General features: G+C 40.7%; 1 protein-coding gene across 12 annotated transcripts in view; it reads left to right on the top strand.

The window, feature by feature from the left end:
- gpatch8 (G patch domain containing 8) overlaps positions 1 to 19,397 on the top strand; it is a 38,929-nt gene extending 19,532 nt beyond the window's left edge. For 5 of the 12 annotated variants that reach the window (XM_039686550.2, XM_089128689.1, XM_039686553.2 and 2 more), the window contains 6 exons: positions 2,920 to 2,992; positions 12,889 to 12,956; positions 13,052 to 13,138; positions 13,573 to 13,716; positions 13,866 to 13,996; positions 14,089 to 19,397. In XM_039686550.2, the coding sequence (XP_039542484.2) occupies positions 2,920 to 2,992; positions 12,889 to 12,956; positions 13,052 to 13,138; positions 13,573 to 13,716; positions 13,866 to 13,996; positions 14,089 to 18,019 (4,434 nt within the window). In that variant the 3' untranslated portion in view covers positions 18,020 to 19,397. The other 7 variants (XM_089128692.1, XM_089128694.1, XM_089128691.1 and 4 more) reach the window with 6 other exon arrangements.
- The last annotated feature ends 605 nt before the right edge of the window (positions 19,398 to 20,002 follow it).

The raw sequence follows: 20,002 nt of genomic DNA, 5'->3' as shown, positions 1-20,002 counted from the left end.
TTATCCCACCATGGTCTTGTTCCTTTTTTCATCCCTGTAATTTGAACGGAAGAACATTCACATAACTGTTTGGATGTCCAGAGACTCAAAGGGTTAGTGCAGCTCCCCATGCAAGACCATCTGGAGAAAACGTTTCCATATTCAGTCACCACACATTGCAGGTATGAACTAAAACACTCCAAGCTGAGATATAAATTAACTGAAGATTTAAAACGGCTATTCTGTATGGAATATTATAATAAGATGTATAAAAAGATAGCGCGACCAATATAAATTTTGTAAGGCCAATATGATATTGATTGTTTTTGTATGGGTATGAAAACCAATAAGCAAAACTTATTTGTAATGATTGTTAGCTCTGCTTTTTGACAATAAATAATACAAATTTTAATAACAATAATATTACTATAGTTTTGAGTAGGGCTTGATTATTATTGACACTAATGATTATTTTGGTAAACGAGTCGGTTGTTTTGACGATTAATGGAGTGATCGAATATTTCTTTGTGGTAATAAAAATAGAACCCAAAGACCTAAGCCTTTAAAATGACTTTATATGGATATGTAAATATATAAATATATATATGTATATATAATTATATATATATTATATATAATTATATATATATATATATATATATATATATATATATATATATATATATATATATAATCCATATACTTTATATGGATTTTTTAGAGAGGTCACAAAAAAAAACATTCACAAATTCTTAAAAATGCTATGCGCTCAATTTTTTTTTCCTTTTCATTTACTAAATAAATGTAATGTGACTCATTGAGACAGCCTAACTGGTCTAACTAGCAGACCAATCTTTTTGCCCAGCATCTAAAATGATGTTTTGGCCCTAGCCCTTATAAGAAATTATATTATATATTGTGATCTAATTATTTCTGAAAATTAAGACTTGAGTAATGGCTGCTAAAAATTTAGCTTTGCTATCACAGGAAGAATAAATTGTAATATTTCACATTATTATTTTTTACTGTATTTTTGATCAAATGCGTGCAGCCTTGGTGACAATAAGAGACTTTAAAAAATCTTTAGAGACCTGTTGAGAAAGTAGAAAAGTTTGAATATCCAAAAAAAAGTCTACTTAATAGCTAGTTTTTTCTACCTCGTTTAATTTCATAAAGTGGAATTAATTGAGTAAATGTGTTTCTCAAATTTGCCACAATCCAATCTTGACTCGACTTAAAAGAGTTAGGGACATCTCAGGAGGCCTGTTGCAATAACCCCATTAAATAAATGGAAAAATATGATCAAATCCCAGTAGCAGTCTTAACACCAAAGCAAGGAAAAGAAATGGAGTAGCTATTTTGAAGCACTATTAAAAACAAGCCTCACGGATCTCTAATAACAGACTGTAGGACTGATGGCTTTATATTTATAAAATGGATATTTAGGGCTGTCAGTTGAGCGTTCATTATCCAAATTGGCCAAACTATTGCGTGGGCGTGGCAAACAATTGGCAGCGCTAATGGAAAGTGGGTGTGTCTTGTGAGGGTAACCACTCCCTACCCATAATGCTCTAACCTCGTACTTGCTCCACTCCTTGCCTCACACACCACTCATGGCTGCTCCATCTCATGCTCACTTTATGTAGGTTTTGACATTGTTTAGATTACCTTATGCATCACCACTCTAATATGCTTGCCCTCATCTCTAACAACTTCATGAGTTCTCTACTGCCCTCTCCCTCCCTGAATATGCTTACTACTATATAGACACGACTAACACCGCCGTCTCTTTTTGTTAAGCTGGTTTAACAAAAAGCTGCATGTTGGTTAATGGTTTTGGTTTTTTCACCTCGTTATTTATTTTTGTTCATATTGGCCTTTATTTGTGGTGTGTGTGTGTTTGTAGTTTAAAAAAAATATATATATATTATTTCAGTGTTCACATTTTATATATATATATCCATTAATTACTTTTTCCTGTTTGCTTGGATCAGATTAAAGCTGTTAATGTTTTTTTGTGACTTTAAGCTTGATTTTATTTGCATATATATATATATATATTTTTCTTGTATTTCAGAGTATCCTCTGTTTTTTGTTTTTTTGTATGAAGCATCAGATCAGTCTATAAAATGCAAACACACTCACACACATGCAGATCAAGCCTCTCAATGGTAACCGAGGCCTCCCTCTCTACTTTTCTTTTTTGACTCTCCATAAATCTACCTCTCTGACTGTCTCACTCCTCGATCTCCTCCTTTCACTCTCGTTACAGCTACATACTGTGTTTTTTGTGGTGGCTCTGTTGTCATGATGATGAACTCACAAAAAGCTTGTGAAAGATTTTGGTTTGTATGTGTATGCAAACTCTGTCTGTGCCGTTCCTTCCCCCTGAGTTGTTTGTGCATTAATCTTTCTCCCTGAGACGGTTTATGTATGTATTTGTGTGTCATGATACATATATAACCGTAGGTTTGTCCCTCCACTGAAAGCGAGTTAGTAAACTCAGAGGTTGGTAGTGTAAACTTACATCCCTTTTAGCTGTTCCCTCCACTAGTTGTTCATTTGAGCAATGCCCCTGTTAAGCTGCAGTTTAGATTTTACACTCTAGGTTTTAGAATGAAGTTGGGTTCAATTACTCCTCCACAACAAACACAAGACTGTAAGGGCTTCAGATATATGCCTTATTACAGAGCCCAATGACTTTTCCTCCTCTTGTTCTTTCTATCTATCTCCCTCTCTCTCCCTTCCGCTCCCCATCAGACAAGGAGTTTAAAGGTGTAGCAGATGTTGCTAATGTTGATGACAGTGAGTGAGGATGTTTTGACAGTTGTCTGCCTATCATGTGTACTTGTGACTCAGTGTGAGTGTGTGCGTGTGTGAGGAAAGCGCTTCTTATTATTGGAATATTGTGGTCTTTCTTTCCTTTCTTCCTCACATCAGGATAACATTGGGCACCGGCTCCTTCAGAAACATGGCTGGAAGTTGGGTCAAGGCCTGGGCAAAACCATGCAGGGTAAGCAATCACGTTTTACTGTCAAGCTCAATCTCTCCCACTCTTTCTGTCTCCTGATTTCCACCCAACAGCATCAATGCCCTATGGTTTGATCAGTTGTAAAAATGTTTTCTTTCTCTCTCTCTATTCTGTTCCAGCACACCCATTTGTATTTATCATTTGTACTGACAATAATGGATGTCTGTGAGGATTTAATTTGTTTGGACCGTAGTGTTGATACAGTGAATATGGGGGAAGACAGGGTGAGGTGGATAGACGGGAAGGAGTTGGTATACTGTCATGAGGTGACGTCAGATAAGCATTGAGTGCACTAGCTTTATTCTAGAGAATTATTGTCTTGAGTAGATATGGACAAGAGATGGGTATTTGAGGGATTTTGTAGTTGTTAATACTGTAAAAAATGTCGATGTTTTTATGATTTTATAGGATGGTATATATTGTTTTAAGTATGGGAGATGAAAAAATCACTCACTTCGCAAAAAACGCTTAAACAGAAAAATAAAATAACGTTTCTCAGTTAAAAATATGTAATGAAATTAACATGGCTTTGGCTGGGCTACTGTATGATCACAATATTATTCATTCAACTGCTATAATGCGCAAAAAAAAACCCTCAAAACTGTGCTGGTGCACTTTTTGTGAACAAACACCTGAATTGCGCACACAGAATACCGCTTCCGACAGCACTGAATTATCCTTTTCACTTGAATGGACAAAAACACAAAATTGCCCTCATATGCACTCTCTTAAATTAGTTAAAGAAGTTTTAAATGGATGTAAAGAGTTAAGAAAATAGGATCTGTGTCAGATCTGCATCATGTGTCAACTCTTAACGTGACAGCAGCCTAATAAACCTGCCGTTGTCTGTCATTAATTTATTTTAGTCCTTGTGTATAGAAATTGCCTCTTTTTTTTCAACAGAGGGCAGGGCTCGACAATAAGGACTATCCGATGGCCGTGGGCCAGCGTAGTGTATTCGGGACAGTTAGTGTAAACGTCGCTCAGGACTGTTAAGGCAACTGTCACTTGCCTGATTGAGCCAGTGCTGCATCTCGAAAGTTTACTAATTTCACATGTTTTTAAGCCTTGCCAATTTAATATTCAAGCGCAAGAGGACTTTAAAAGAGAACTTAATTAAGTAGTCTGAAAAGTTTTGTGTGCGTACTCATTTGAAGTGCGTGCCCAGAAAGCCGCTTCTCAAATAGCTTGTGAATGCTGAATTGAGCTCCCTTTCACATCATCTTGTGGTTGAACAGACACATTGACACAAAACCACATACAAAAAATGCTAATTTCAGCAAGAATTAGTGCTCTATCTTAAGTAAACAAACAGCTGAGAAATAAAACGTGAAGTATATTTTAAGTATATTGGATCTGTGCTGCTCTTAAAGGGACAGCAGCCTAATAAACCTGCTGCTGTCTTGGTTTTAATGTTAATCAAACAACAAAGGACAGAATTAAAACCCCTCACTGCTCTTCAATAAATAACTTTTGTAACTAATAAGGATTGATCTATATTTAATTTATACAGTGAAGACTATGCAGAGCTGTTTTTCATTTATAGGGATACTTCACCTCTGGAAAGATGAATGTGTATTTAAAATGGATAATTTATGTTGAAGAAATGAGAAATGTTTTTTTGAATTTGGAGCTTTCTAGACTGAGAAAAGCCAGAAAATGTATTTTTGGCTTATGTGGATGAAAGACAACAACTCCCAGAATGCACCTGCTTCGCTGCCCTAGGAGGCCACGCCTACTGGTAACAGAGCGCAGTAGTTAAATAACACGTCTAGGCTAGGCTAGTGAGTCTTCGTGATGAGTCTGCCCGGGATTTCAAGATCAGCAGCCAAAATGTCCGGAATTCGGCTTTTGCGTTCTACAGTCGCCATTCATTATGTTTACTGTGGCGAGCAGGACGAGGCCGCGGTGGCGTGATTAGGATGAGCGACACCTGTGGGACGCACTGATCTCGTATCTCTCACGGAAGAGCGGGAATTTTCTTAGCAATGTTAAAATGCACATCAACCGATCACTTGTCTTGCGTTCATGTAAACACTACATTCAGATTCACCAAGCGGAATGAATTCACTTAGATTTAAACAAAAGGTGTGCATGTAAACAATGATTGGCGACTGCAGAAAGCAAAAGCTGAATCCCGGACATTTTGTACAATATCGGCGGCCTGAAATGTCCAGGAAAAAGAGAATGAATGGTAACCCCCACTACTCATGTTTCTCCTACTAAGTTACTCAGCTTTTCCCACAGAACAAGAGCCTGCTAGCTTAGCTTCCAAAAAAGATGGGTGACACTATGCATACATTCTGTGAGTGATAACCCACCCTCTATGGTCGGGATGAGAACATGCAGGACAGGTCCTACTGGCTGTAGTCTTCAAAATGACGATGTTTGTGTCATATGAGTGTGGAGAGCATGATGATTTGAAAATACTACAGGTTTTCTACTAATACAAAGCATAATGCTGTGTAATGAAGTGTTTATTTTATTTGTTTGTTTATTGTATTTGTGCTCGTAATTTGATTTATTTTTTTTATCTTATTTTATTACTGACAGTTTACTTGTCTTTAACAATAGGCTACATTTGAGTTAGGGCTTGTAGTTTTTGGTGTCACAACCTTATTTATTAAGGTTATGGGTCAAAAACAATGAAGACTGACTAGGCATGTTTTATTTTTTTTTCATTTATTTGTTACTTTTTGTGGTGGGGCCAGTGAAAATTTTGTCGGCGGGTGTATCTTACCAGTGGACACGAGAAAGGGACAATTTTAAGCATCAATGAAAATAGTTCCAAGCATATAAATGACTAATGTCTCATAAGCATTTTGAATTAATCAATGATCCTTTCATAAAGACAGTAATTTCCTTAGTTTCACAATGATTCAGCCATTTGAATTAATCTGCTGAATAAACTACTCGATGACTCACTCACTGAGACGGTGACTTGATGCCACCTACTTGCATTTGTAGACCGCAAACTGGTTAGGTGTGACCATTTTTGAACAGTCAGGTTTACATTTAAAAAAAAAAAACATTTTAAATTAAGTTTTCAAGTCAAGCTTATATTTTGTTTTATTCACAAACATCACATCACCCAAAACAATTGAAAAATGAAATTAAAGTTAAATGCATTCATTAAAGCAATAAGATTTTGGCATAATTAAAAGAATACTTAAAATTAAGTTGGAAAGGGAAAATCAATTTGCATAGTCTAAGTAGTATTTGTACTAGCAATGTATTCGGTGTAGGAGTACTTGATGGCTCAATTACTTATGTGCATCCTTGATATGGACAAACAGACACACCCTATCACTCATGCAACTAGTATCAAAGAGAAACCGAAACAATCATGAGATCCTCTGGTCACACCAGATAAAAGCATTCACTGTGCTTTTTTTAGTGCATTTGCTAAGGAAGTTATGCAGGTATTACTATATTTTAATCTGGTTGTTCTTTAAAGCACGTTGGTCAGCCTAGTGGCTGTTGTAAATGTGCTATACAAATAAAGTGAACTTGAACTGTCCTCACCCAGTGCCCCCACTACTTTCTCCCCTGCACTTGACTTATGGCCTGGCGATGTATTGCCCTGCTGTTTTGATGCAGTATTGTGGTCTGAGTTCAGTGGTTGTTTGGTAGAATCTGCATATGAGCCATACTTCCCTGCAGAAGATTACTTGGTCTCTTGTTGTGTTAAGAGCAGAGTTGAGATGTAAGTGTTTTTTTTTTACTTTTCTCACTGGTGTGAGAGACCCGGGTTCGAATCCACTGTGAGACGCCAATGTATCCCTGGGCAAGACACTTAACCGCTAGTTGCTCCAGAGGCGTGCGACCTCTGACATATATAACAATTTTAAATTGCTTTGGATAAAAGGGTCAGCAAAATGACTTGTTACATTTTGGTACTTGTGGAGCAAAATAAAAATACTCACACCCTGAGTAAGGAAACAATTACTAAAGGAGTGTCTTTTCATGGACCGAGTAAACGTTAATAATTTTTCCCCAAGACAGAGTGAAGTTAGCTTTAAAAAGGCTCTGTTTTTGGTCATTACTTCATGCTGATGCAATCGTTGGCTGACTAAGGTCTATGTAGAAATTATAAAATGTGGAAAATAGAACATTTCTGAGACGCACACAAACATACGCCTTATCATCCCAGTAGGATGCACGTGTGCAGCAGTCACTCTGCAAAGCCTGCAGGAAATAAAACACACAATAAGGCATGTAATGTGTGTCATCCTCTGTCCTCTGAATCATAGCCTGTCTAGATCAGGGGTGCCCAACTCTGCTCCTGCTGAATGTTTCTCCTCCACAGTTTATCTCCAACCCTAATCAAACACACCTGAAGCAACCAATTAAGGTATTCAGGATCACTTGAAGATTAAAGGCAGGTGTGTTGGATTAGGGTTGGAGATGAACTGTGCAGGACAGTTGATCGGCAGGAGCAGGGCATTCATCTCTCTCTCTCTCTCTCTGGACTTCTATTGAAAGCGAACAGTGATGGTTTGTGGCAGCTAACTTTTGTGAGGTCATTCGGCCCATCAGGCAACTATTTGAGTCTCTCCCTAGAGACTGCTTTTATTGTGAATATTTGCACACGCGCACACTCTGGACCATTGGCCTGCAGCTGTTAAGCTCTGCTATTTAAGTGCTGAAGTCAGCGTTGTGTAAAAACCCAAGATCTTTATCCAGTTCTCTGTGTGCATAAATGGGAAAGGCATAATATCAGTTTTCATTGCCCCCAGTGACCGCTTCCCATGGACATGAACATCCCATTTCAACTATAGTTGGAAAAATAACAAAATAGCAGAATAATTTTTTGAAAGAAATCAATACTTTTATGTTGCAAAGACGCATTAAGTTGATTGGAAGTGGCCGTAAAGGCAAAAATAAATACAAAATAAATTGTAATAATCTTATAATTACTTATATAATTATTAATTATAATTACTCTTATAATTACAAGTTGCAGTAGTGAAGAGGCTATTTGCCAGTTATGATGCTTAATGGGCCAATAAAATCATTGTGATGTTCACCATATTCATTTTAGATTGCTAGAGAAGAAAGCGTTTCCCTAAGCGGTGACAGCAGAAATTAGAACAGCAGCTTTCTTTTTCGCCTTTGCCATCGCAACTCACACTCCATTGGCTACTTTCTTAGAACTCGTCGTGCAGGGAACCCAGAGGAAGTTGCCGAAGTCAGAGGTTGTCATCCCAGCCAAGTCATGTGTGTGACAGATTAGGATTGTTTCCAGTGCTCCCCGGCACCACCCATCTGTTTTGTAGCTTGGCAAGATGCTCAAAAGATCAGAGTTTTGTCCTTTCATGGTTGTCATCTTCCTTTGTGTTTAATACACCGAGAAGATTGACGTTTGTTTGCAGTGAAAGAGATTTTCCAGATCAGATAAAGTCCTGGAGCTTTCAGCGAGCTTGAGGAAGTAGATTAGTTCCATCTTGCAGAAGAGAAATGAGAGGAGGGGTAGAGTGAGAGCTTGTGGAAAGCATGTTCTCCAAATTACTTTGGTGGAATCTACAAAGGAAATGACTCCATGTTTTTCAGAAAAAAGGGACCATATATGTTTTGATGCTCAAGGACTCAACTACATACACGCCATACAAACCCACACACAAACAAAAAAGCAAACACACGCCTGTTCACCCATTATGGTGCTCATGCCATGGTGTTTGAACCTTATCCTTTTCCTTTTCTCTCTATCTTTTGGAAAGAGCCTTGGTACTGAGTGTGAATTTACTGAAATGTCTCCCCAAATGCTTTGAGTTTCCATTGTATTGACTCTGTTTTTTTACTCTTCTTTCTTTTTTTTTTACTCTTGTTTTTAGGTAAGGTTTGTAGGACCTTCCCCACTGAATGTTTGTGTGTATGTTTGAGTAAGTGTGAGTGTGCGTGTGGATGTTTTTTCTTGTAAATAATACAAAATAACTCTCCCCCTTTTACAGTGTAGCCTAACGGCCTTTCTTAGTTCTTCTCTATACGCTTACAATCACTAAACGCTCTCTGCTCAATACCAGCGCTACGATTTGAAACTCATACCAAAATGGAATCAGTAAATATTTTGAAGAAATTAATTGCCCATTTTTTTTCTCTCTTGATTGTTCAGAATTCACCTATGTTAGAATAGTACTTAGTATATATTAATGTATGTTTGGCTGCGATGGGGGTGTTTTGATTGGCTGAGAAGATGAGATGGGGCACTCTGATTGGCTGTGAACATGATTCTGCCTCTTTCCCATGATTCCCCTGAATGGCTTGCCAGAATTAGCCTCAATCTCCTGCCCATTCTCCCCCCTCCTTCCGCCTTTGATCGGTCTATCTGCCTGCGTCCACTTTTGTGAAGTGAATGTACACGTGGTACATGTGGGAGTGGAAATTTTATGTGTTGAGCGAGTGTGGGTGTGTGTATGTGTCACCAAAACAAGGGGTGGGGGCTCAGGTGTTTTAGCTTGCAGGGAGAAGTCTTCACACCATCCCACCTGCATCCCACTTCTCCTCTTATAAATGTACTTACTTGTGAAAGCCTCACCTGACCTGACCCATCTCCTTCCCCCTCTCCTGCAGAGCATGCTGGCTGTAGAGACCCAGTCTTGTGAAGCTGAGTTTTAAGCAATGCAAGAGACCACAAAACGGATTGGAATTGATTCTAGGTCAATGGCGAGATGGAAATGACTTTGAAATAGATCTAGTCTTCTAAAGAGGCCAGAGTCCTGCTCGCCGATAAGAAAAATGCGCTGCTAAAAGCTCACTCACAGCGTATGCTTCTCATAGCTTGTACAGCTGTGTGATGAAGTATGTATAAAACAGCCTCTGTCTCAGAAACACATTCACGTGGAGACTTGGACCCGCATGGGGATTGGAGAAAGGTGGAAATGGGGAGGAGAGTGCTCCTTTTTGGATTGAGTGATGGTTTGATGTATTTATGTTCAAAGACAATCATCAAAGAGGGAGGGGGGGGGGGACTCCTCCTTGCTTTGTCATCGAGGAACCCAAAAGCCTGAAACTATGGTACCAGAAATTAGTAGTAAAAGTGGATGAGAGTCCGGGATGGTGAGAGGGTATCCCTGTAATCACCCAGGCCCATTGGTAGGGGGTACACCAAAGCCCCTGCCCCCAAACCCACCCCTAACCCTTTACCCCTTACCCCTGAACGCTCTCTTTGTGCCTCAATCTTCCTGCTTAACCAATTGGTGTTTCTTTTTTGCAGCATTATGATCCTGGCCATGTTGTGCTGATGGTAAACTTAGTGGTAAATGTTATTTTTACCCCTGATTGAATTGGTTATTTTCTTTTGGTTTATTCTTTCATTTTTGTTTTTTTGTTTGATTTTACTTCCCCCATTTCTTGTTTTGATATGACTCTCATCATCAGAGCACCAGTGTTTAATAGGCTTAAACTGTCTCTACCTCTCTTTGTATTAGTCTTCATTCTGCTGCCCGTCTCTTAGTGTTCAATATGCACTCTTCTAGAACACTCTCATTCTGTTTGTTTTCAGTTTTTTGGGGGATATTTAGATTCACTTCCCCTTTTTTGTTGCATTGCACCTTTTTGTCCAGTCTCGTTATGTTCTTTCACTGGAATGCATAATACTAGTCTTGACCTCACGTTGTTCCCAAAGACTCGTTGTCCAAAGATTGTTTGGGAAGAGAAATGATCGTTGATTTGGGGGCCTGGTTTTGGGATTCCCCCCCTACCTTTCAAAGAGAATTCTCAGACATACTCCGAGATAATCAATGCTAAGAACATTACAAGATCATTCCATGTTTCCAATTAGATATGGTAGAATGTTAAAATACACTATAACCATATATTATGTATCTGGTTATAATGGTGTCTTTTAACGGCCCGCTGCTATCATTAATTACATAGTTTCTCTGTTTTGATTATAAACACTCTTGTGCACCCTGGTGGTAGTATGAATCCATCAGTGCACTTTCCTGGAGGCTCTGGTGGGGGCTGGAATCCCTTCAGGACCTTATCGTTCGCACATGCTCCTTTATCGCTTTCTTACAGGAACAATTATACCACTGGGCTGAAGCTCTAGTCTCTCACAAATTAGACAGTCATAAATGTGCAAATTGTAATGTCTCTTTCTGCTCAAGGGCTGTGCAAATCTGTGTTCCAATACTTAAAGGTATTTAGGCATCACACAGTTATAATTTACAGGGGTAATGGAAAAATAATTCTAAGAAATCACTAATATAACTTTTTTTTGTGTGTCAAATTCCTATCCCTTTGTCACATTTAGTTACTCCTGGGGAGAGTTGCATAAACATAGCCATTATGTTAAGACTCTGTCTTAAGAACTAGTATGAATAACTAGTTTTTATTTAACATTAAAAAAAGGCTGTGAATATAGTAAAAAAAAAAAAAATTGGTGACTAACTTGTTAGTCTTAGCAGTTTATGCAACTGGACCCTGATGTTATTCACACATTTTTTCTTGCCTTTTGTCACTATTACATCAGCCCAAGGGTATGATCTTATCCTGCTTTTAAAACTTGGACTCCCTGCAAAAAACAAAAAGACAAAAAAGAGGAAGAATGACAGAAAAAAAACTGAAATCCAAACGATTGATTTGAGTCTGATTGACTGTGACCATGGTGCTAGCCTGTGCAGCCGCAAATTAGTATGATTTCTGTTTTTGTGCCTTTTCTCCTTTATTTGAAACCCCCACCCTTTTCTGTCTCTGTGTCTGTATGTTTGCCACCCCCACCCCATCCCCACTCTCTCCCAGGTAAGTACATCCTTTCCCCAACCCTGCACTGTCACCATGGCAACCTCTGGCCTTTGACGTCACTTTGCTGCTGTAGCTCAGTGCTTGTGTCCTTATTCTCTCTGTTTTCCGTCTTTCACTCCCCCCTCTCTCTCTCTCTCTCTCTCTCTCTCTCTCTCTCTGCTTCGTTTGGCTGGTTATGAGTGGATTAAGCAATTATGTGTCAATCTTCAATGTAGTTTTGATTGTCTTTTTTGTTTCATTCTGATTTGTTCATTTTTTTCTGATGTTACTTTTCCTCTGATCTAGGTCTTTTCACAGCTTGTGTATATAAAATGTATGATCAGTAAAAGAAAGTACTATTTCAGGAAATCAAATGGGACAAACCTCATTTGCATCTAGGTGTGGCCTGTAGCCAGGTAGGAAAGTTGATCAGCAGTTCGGAGAGGGTTTAGAAGATCTAGATAAATGGGTGTTAAGATGAGAATATTACGAGACACACTTTGGATCAGGTAGTCAGTGTTGCCGCAGTAATGTGAAAAGATGCAGTGAATGCTGCTATCTCCTCCCTCTCTTAAGTGCTCCTTCCGGCAACCCAATGCCTCTGTCATATCTGAGTTAAGAACATGAGTAGTACAGAACACAATCCATACAGCATTGAGACTTGACAAAAAAGAGTGGAAGGGAGATAACAGTGAGAAAGAAAGAAATAAGACCTCCTTAAGCAGGCCACTGTAGAGACACTGCGGCAAATTCAGTGAAATCTTCAGTTCGACCTTTACCTCCTTGTTTTCTGTCCCTTGCTTCTCTCAATGGAAGCTTCTTGTACAATTTTTCAGTGTATACAGTTGATTCTAAAATAAATTGGCAACAAACTCAAATAGTAAACGATTAAAACTAGCCTTAGTTCATATTGCAAGTCATATTGCAGCACCTGTAATGGCCTTTTAGAGGAGAGCTGCACATGAAGCTGTGAGAATGGCTAGAGTTTGGTTCACTGTAGCTTTCTGGTCTCTTGCACTTGAAGGCAGTCTCTCTAACCCAGCACCCTGTGCTCTAAGCAGGCTGTCCCGTCCCGAGTTTTCTCTTATATCTGAACAAAAGTCTAACCTCTGTCCTATGTGTCTCTCTTTTTGCCTCTCCCCCCAACCTCATAGGACGAACCGACCCAGTGCCCATCATCCTCAAATATGACGTCATGGGAATGGGGCGAATGGAAATGGAGGTGATAAGATTGTTGTTTGTGATTTTTTTTCTTTCTTTCTTAATTTTCATTTTAATTTATTCACTTCTAACCTGTGTGTGCACGTGTGCCCACAGCTGGACTATGCAGAAGATGCCACAGAAAAGCGCCGGGTGTTGGAAGTGGAAAAAGAAGACACAGAGGAACTCCGTCAAAAATACAAGGTGAAATTCTATGACAGCAGTGTTCAATGCCTTTTTCTGTTAGTCTTAAACATCCTATTCACATAATTTCTCTTTCCTTAAAGTTCTTCACAATTCCCTAATTTTCCGTAGATTCTCCACAGTTACTACTCTTGTACGGATACAAACAACTCTTTTTCCAGTGGAGCTCAACCAAATACAAACACATACAAAAACATCATTGAGGATTTCTGTGTGTAACTCTCTAAAGCTGTTATAAGGTTAAAGGTTATGAGCATTATAATTAATATTATGTTATTAATCTCCTTCACACAAACTTGATGTCCTTCTTGACAAACTATCCTACATGTACATCAATGCAGACAATGACGCAGAAACATAAATGAAAACCGATGCATAGTCTACAATTGGGCCTTAATTCCAATTAATGTTTTATGATTTGTTCTGTTTTGTAGGATTATGCAGAGAAGGAAAAAGCTATTGCCAAAGCTCTAGAGGAACTTAGGGCCAACTTCTACTGTGAACTGTGTGATAAGCAATACCAGAAACATCAGGAGTTTGACAATCACATCAACTCCTACGATCATGCACACAAGCAGGTAGGAGAGATTCACATAGACATGACTGTACTGAACAACATTTAAACATGCCATCATTTTCTTAACATTCAACATGCCTTTTTCACATGTGCAGCTGCAGCTCGTAACATTTTCATTAAGCTCTTATTCCTCTCTGTCTAATCTAATAGAGACTGAAGGAGCTGAAACAGAGAGAGTTTGCTCGAAATGTGTCTTCTCGTTCCAAAAAAGACTGCAGAAAACAGGAGAGGATGCTTCGGCGGCTTCATGAGCTGGCCGAACAGAGGAAACAGCAAGAATGGTAAGTAAAATTCTGAGTCTGTCTTCTAATCTTTTTTTTTGGAAATGTTGCCAGTCATAGCACAGAGTCTCATTCTTTTATTTATTTTGCAGTGTCGCTGGTAGTGGCCCTATGTTTAAGACCACCACAGTGGCAGTAGATGGAGAAAAGGGGGAAGACTCCATGGATGGTGTGCCTATGACAGTGGATACCAACACAGAGCCTATTGAAGATAAAGGAATCTGTAGTGTTAGTGATCAAGACTCCCCTAGAACAGGCCCTACCATCAGCTTTGGGTTTAACAAGACTAGTTCTTCTCCAACACCCTCTGGAGGCTCACAGGCTCCCAAAGTCAGTGTATCCTTCTCTTTTGCTAAGAAAGCCCCAGTCAAACTTGAGACAGTTGCAGCTTTCTTTGCAGACCATGGTGAAGAGACAGTGGAAGGAGAAGAAGGTCAGGAAGAGGGAGGAGAAAAGACTGAAGGAGATGACGTAGGTGTGGCATCTACCACTAATAATCCCCATGCAGGAGGTAGTGGTGGAGGAGGCGGCAGCGATTGCGGAGTTGGAGGAGGGGGTGGAGGGGTGGGTGAGGGTGAAGAAGAGCAGTCACAACCAGATGATGGAGCAGCCCTGGCCTCTACTTTGAACAAGCTGAAGATGATGATGAAAAAGGAGGAAGGTTATTCTGGACAGGAGCCACAGTATTATCATTATGTACCTCCTTCACATTGTCGGGTCAAGCCCCATTTCCAGTTTCTGCTTTTCATGAAGGCTACAGACCAGTGTGATAGCAAGGAGGAGGATGAGGATGGAGCGAAAGATGAGAAGGAAGGTGCAGGGAATGCTGGAGAGCAAATCAGCAGCTGCACATCTGAAAAAGACACTGAGAATGAACCTACACAGGCCCAAAACACAAATCCCTCTGCCATATCAGCTGAACTGAAGACAGTGGAAGAATCGGGTAATACGGCTGCAGGGCAAAGTGATACAGCAGTAGTAGTTGGCACGCACCAACCACCTGATAACAAGAAAGGGATATCAGAGTCTCCAGACACAGGTCCACGCATGGCAACTGGGCCTTTCTTTCCTGTGCTAAGTAAGGATGAAAGCACTACCTTGCAATGGCCGTCTGAATTGTTGGAATTTACCAAGGCTCAGCCATCTCTCTCCTACAGTTGTAATCCTCTTTACTTTGACTTCAAACTGTCAAGAAACAAAGGAAACTGGGCAAGCAAAAACAGCAAACCTGCCAAGGCAGTTAGCACTGATGGACAAGAGGGGTCTAAGCCTGAAAGCACAGACAGTACTCCTGACACTAGTGGAGAGACTGCTACAATGGTTGCAGGACCCAGTACTGTTCAAAAAGAACAATCATCCATAAAAGAGGGTGGTGCTGAGAGGGAGAACAATGAGCAGAAATTACAAAGTAATGAAGATGTGTCTGCAGGGTCTAAGAAAAAGAAAAAGAAGAAGAAACACAAGAAGTCAAGCAAGCATTCCAAGCGTAAAGAGAAAGCGGCCGTGGAAGGGGAGTTAGAGAATGAAACACCAGGAGAGAAAACAAAAAAGAAGAAGAAACATAAAAGAAAGAAAAGCAAAAATAAACCACGTGGCACTGATGAAATTGAGCCAGAGGGAGGTGGAAGTAAGGAAAAAGAGAAAGACAAGGATGACAAGGATGGAGTGTCCACTGCTCAGTCCTCAGAAGTAAGCACGTCCCTTGAGGGAGGAAAGAGAAAACGGTCCCACAAAATGGCTCAGTTGTCTGGAGTTGAGGAAAGCAGTGCAGGAAAGCCTAGCTCTAAAGAGGAACACAATGGTACTAAACGTCTTAAATCTGACACCAACACACCTGCTGCTTCCTGCTCTGCCTCAGCCCAAAAGAGCTTAAGTGGAGGTCGACCTCCTAGCAGTGACAGTGAGGAGGATGGTGGATCATCCTCTCAACGTTCTCGACCAGCTCGCCGTCGCTCCACACCACAACGCGAGCAGCGCAGACACCGCAGTGATGATTCTGGACGATCACGTAGTAGGTCATCTCATCGAGGAGAACACAACCATAGACGCCACAGAGGTCAAAAGTCACGCAGTCGATCCTACTCAAGTAGCTCAGAGCGTTCCTCAGCAGGGAGCAGTGCTTACAGTCGCCGCAGCCGTAGCTACTCAGACAGTTACAGTGACTACAGTGATGAAAAACGTCGCCACAGATCAAGAATACCCTCCTCAGACTCAGATTATGAGAGGCGTGATAGTGGGCGATCTCACAGGCGGCATTACTCCTCCTCTTCTTCAGAGGAAGACTCGCGTTCACGTTCACGCTCACACAGCCGCAGGAAACATCACCGGCGGAGACACCAACGGAGCAGTAGTCGCAGCTCCAGTCGTAGTAGCAGGAGTAGCAGTGCCCGTTCATACAGACATAGCAGCTACAGTCGCAGCCGCAGCTCTGCCAGTCGTTCATCTATCTCCACCAAGGGCTCTCCACATCGACATGGTCACAGCCGGCGATCTGACAGCTCAACACAGCGACGGGATTTTAACCGATCCAGAATCTACCGTTCCCAATCTCCTAGGTCCTCTTCCCGCACACATACCCGAAACAGCAACTCTTCATCAGCACAAGGAACTAGAAGTGGTGGTGGAGCTTCCTCAAAGGAGGGTGGAGGTGCTGCAGAACATCGAAATTCATTCACAGCTCGACAACTCTTGGAGAAAATCCAATCTAGAAAAGGAGGGGATGAATCTGGTACTGGCACTAAGACGGGCATCAAGATCAAGGACCCTCCACAGGGGTACTTTGGGCCCAAGCTCCCCCCTGCCCTTGGAAACAAAAGTATGTTGTCTCTTTTTGGCAAGCTCCAAGCAGGAAAGAAGTCACCATTTCTTCCTCTTACACGTTCAACTGAGGGCGCAAAGTCTGAACTGGGGAAAAATTCTGATAGTAATGAAGTAATCCTGGTAGAACCCATTCGTGAGTTTCCCCCACCACCTCCTCCACCTCAGCCACCAGTTCAACAACAGCAACCACAACAACAAAAGCAGCCATTGGAAGAGGCTGTATCAAATGCTGCAGTGTCCGAGGAGTCCAGACATCCACCCTCAGACCCTCCAGCCCTCCATGAGTCTCAGCCACAATATGAACAGGATCCAGCAATGATGATGTCACAATACCAAGGTGAGCCATTACAAGACTCCAGTAACCCCATGTTGGACGGGCACCTAATGGGGCCCGACATGGGACCGCAGCCTACTATGCACGCCTACCCTGGTTACCCCCCTCCCACAATGGAGGATGGGGACATGGGCATGGAAGCTGAAGAGGATGGTCTTGCACCATTAGAAAGTCAACCAATTACCTTTACCCCAGAGGAAATGGAGAAGTACAGCAAGTTACAGCAAGCAGCTCAACAGCACATTCAACAGCAACTGTTGGCCAAGCAGGTGAAGAGCTTCCCCTCAGCTGCAGCTGCTGCAGCTGCAGCTAACTTGGCAGCAGCGGCTAACCTTGCCCCTGCACCGCCGCCACCACCAGCTGCACTGCAGCCTATGCACATCCAGCAACCCTCAGTTTCTGCAGCGTCTGCTACCTCTATTACCACTGTACAGCATGCCATCCTGCAGCACCACGCTGCTGCCATGGGCCTTCACCCCCATACCCAACATCATCATCATCACCACCCTGCCCATGCCCAGCTAGCCCAGGTGCACCACATACCTCAACATCATCTAACCCCTATCTCCTTGTCACCACTGGGCCATTCTTTGGGCCACTCACTGGGTCACTCTTTAGGACACACTGGCCTGATTCCAGCCCACCACACTGCCTTCCTTTCAGGCCAACCCATACATATTATACCAGCCTCTGCCCTTCATCACACCCCTCTTGCTCTACACCATTTCCCCCATGCTGCCCTCTACCCAACGCTCTTTGCCCCTCGACCAGCCTCTGCTGCTGCAGCAGCTGCCCTACAGCTACACCCACTTCTGCATCCTATTTTTGCAGGGCAGGACCTTCAACACCCTCCAAACCATGGCTCCTGAATACCGGCTTCTCTCAAAGAGAGGGCCTGGTCGAGCAGCGTGTGAGGCTGAAGAGTTTTAGCTAATGGGTGGCACCGTCTGGCAACCCATAGTCCTCTTCTATCCTCTACATCCTCTGCTACCTTAGGGTGACCTCAACAGGGCTGTTTAAGAGTGCAATTAAATTGAGGACAGAATAAGATCTTGTCTGCCTTTTGAGATTGTAATGTTATGAAATTGTATGTCCTGAACCAGGAGCTAGGATGGTTGGTTGAGGTATGTAACACCATATATATACATGTATAAATATTCCCCCAAGGAGTATGATTTGGTTTATAGGCCAAGACATTGCTCGTACAACTAGGAAACCACTGCTGGCGTGTTTTCATTTTGTGTGGTATGTCAATTTTTTTTCCCATTTTTCTGATGTTTCTTGTATCCAGAAGCTCTCTTGTTGAAGCCATAATCAAAATCTTTGTTGTGGGCTTTTAGCGTGGTTGTATACAGTTGGTAATAGGTGGTCTTTAAGGGTCACTTTTGGAGACTTGAGTTTCTGTGTCCTAAGCATTCATGAAAGTTGCACAGTTTATGAATAAACTGATACAATATGCAAAGATGCAATTAAGCCTGCTATTCAAAAAACAGGCTGTGATGAACTGACGATTGGTTTTCTGTAGGATTATCACAATAATTGGTAATTTTCAGATCATACCAATTATCAAAAACCATTGTACTATACTCTGATCAAAGGGTATCAAAAAAAAAACATGAACAAGATGATTAAAATAAAAGCCATACTCAGCACTGAACAATGTTAAGCTATTTTTGCTGATTGGTTGTAAATCAATATAAATTATTTGAAAATAGTGAATGAAACAGACATCACACATGTTGATGTCAAACGTTTTTATAATGTCACAGGCTGTTGAAACTGTATAACAAGTTACACTTTGGGATTTGAAGGCCCTTATTAAAATTGTGAAATCTTGCACTGAAAAGATGTACATTGAGATGCTGTTTTTGCATCTTGTAACAACTGTATGATTGTAGTATTCTGCAATAATTTTATTTTCTATTTGATTTTAAATTATTTTCTTTGGAAAATGTTTTCTTTCTGTACACTTAGTTAAATGTAAATAAACTTAACGTAGTGAAACTGTAAAATAAAGGTTTGTAACACCCATTTAAAAAAATGCTAATAAAAAAATAATGACATTAAAAATGTGGGGGGGAACTTGTGTAAACATGATCAGGGCTGGTACTACAGAGGTTAGGAGTGTGTTTGACCTTGGAGGGACAGCAGAATGTGGCTAAACTGTTTGGTGACGTACTGTAAATGGCAGCAATTAGCTTTTTTTAATTCCTTGATGCATCAGCAAATAAAGACTTTGACTTGTAATTCTGGTGTATAGGTGTTATTATTATTATAATTATGATAATATTATTATCCATGTTTATCATATCATTATTATGCTGAAATTTACACCCCTAATTCCAGGATTTTCTCCATATAATGGACTTCATTGGGAACCAAATGGTTCAAGGTCCAAATGAGAGTTTCAGTGCAGCTTCATAGGGCTTTAAACGACACCAGACGATGAATAAGGGTCTTATCTAGGACCCTTCGAGTCATGACTCAAAAATTTTTTTTTAATTTTGATGAATGAGTTTGAACAGGAGAGTCACGAACGCTCATCACAGAACAGATCAAGGCGAGCATTTGTGCTTATAAAACTTTCGCTAGATAAGACCTTTATTCATCGTCTGGTGTTGTTTAAAGCCCTTTGAAGCTGCACTGAAACTCTCATTTGGACCTTGAACCGTTTGGTTCCCACTGAAGTCCATTATATGGAGAAAATCCTGGAATTAGGGGTGTAACAGTATATCGCAATACAAAAATGCATCAATACGAATCGTGGATAGTGACAATATGTATTGTGGATAGTTCCCCCAAAATAAAAATGACTGTGTGAGAAAAAATTCAAGTTGTGAGAAAAAATTCAA

This window comes from Pimephales promelas, chromosome 3 (genome assembly GCF_988280905.1).
Source record: "Pimephales promelas chromosome 3, fPimPro1.hap1.1, whole genome shotgun sequence".
In the NCBI taxonomy this organism is placed as follows: domain Eukaryota; kingdom Metazoa; phylum Chordata; class Actinopteri; order Cypriniformes; family Leuciscidae; genus Pimephales; species Pimephales promelas.
This window is presented reverse-complemented; position numbering and strand designations above follow the sequence as displayed.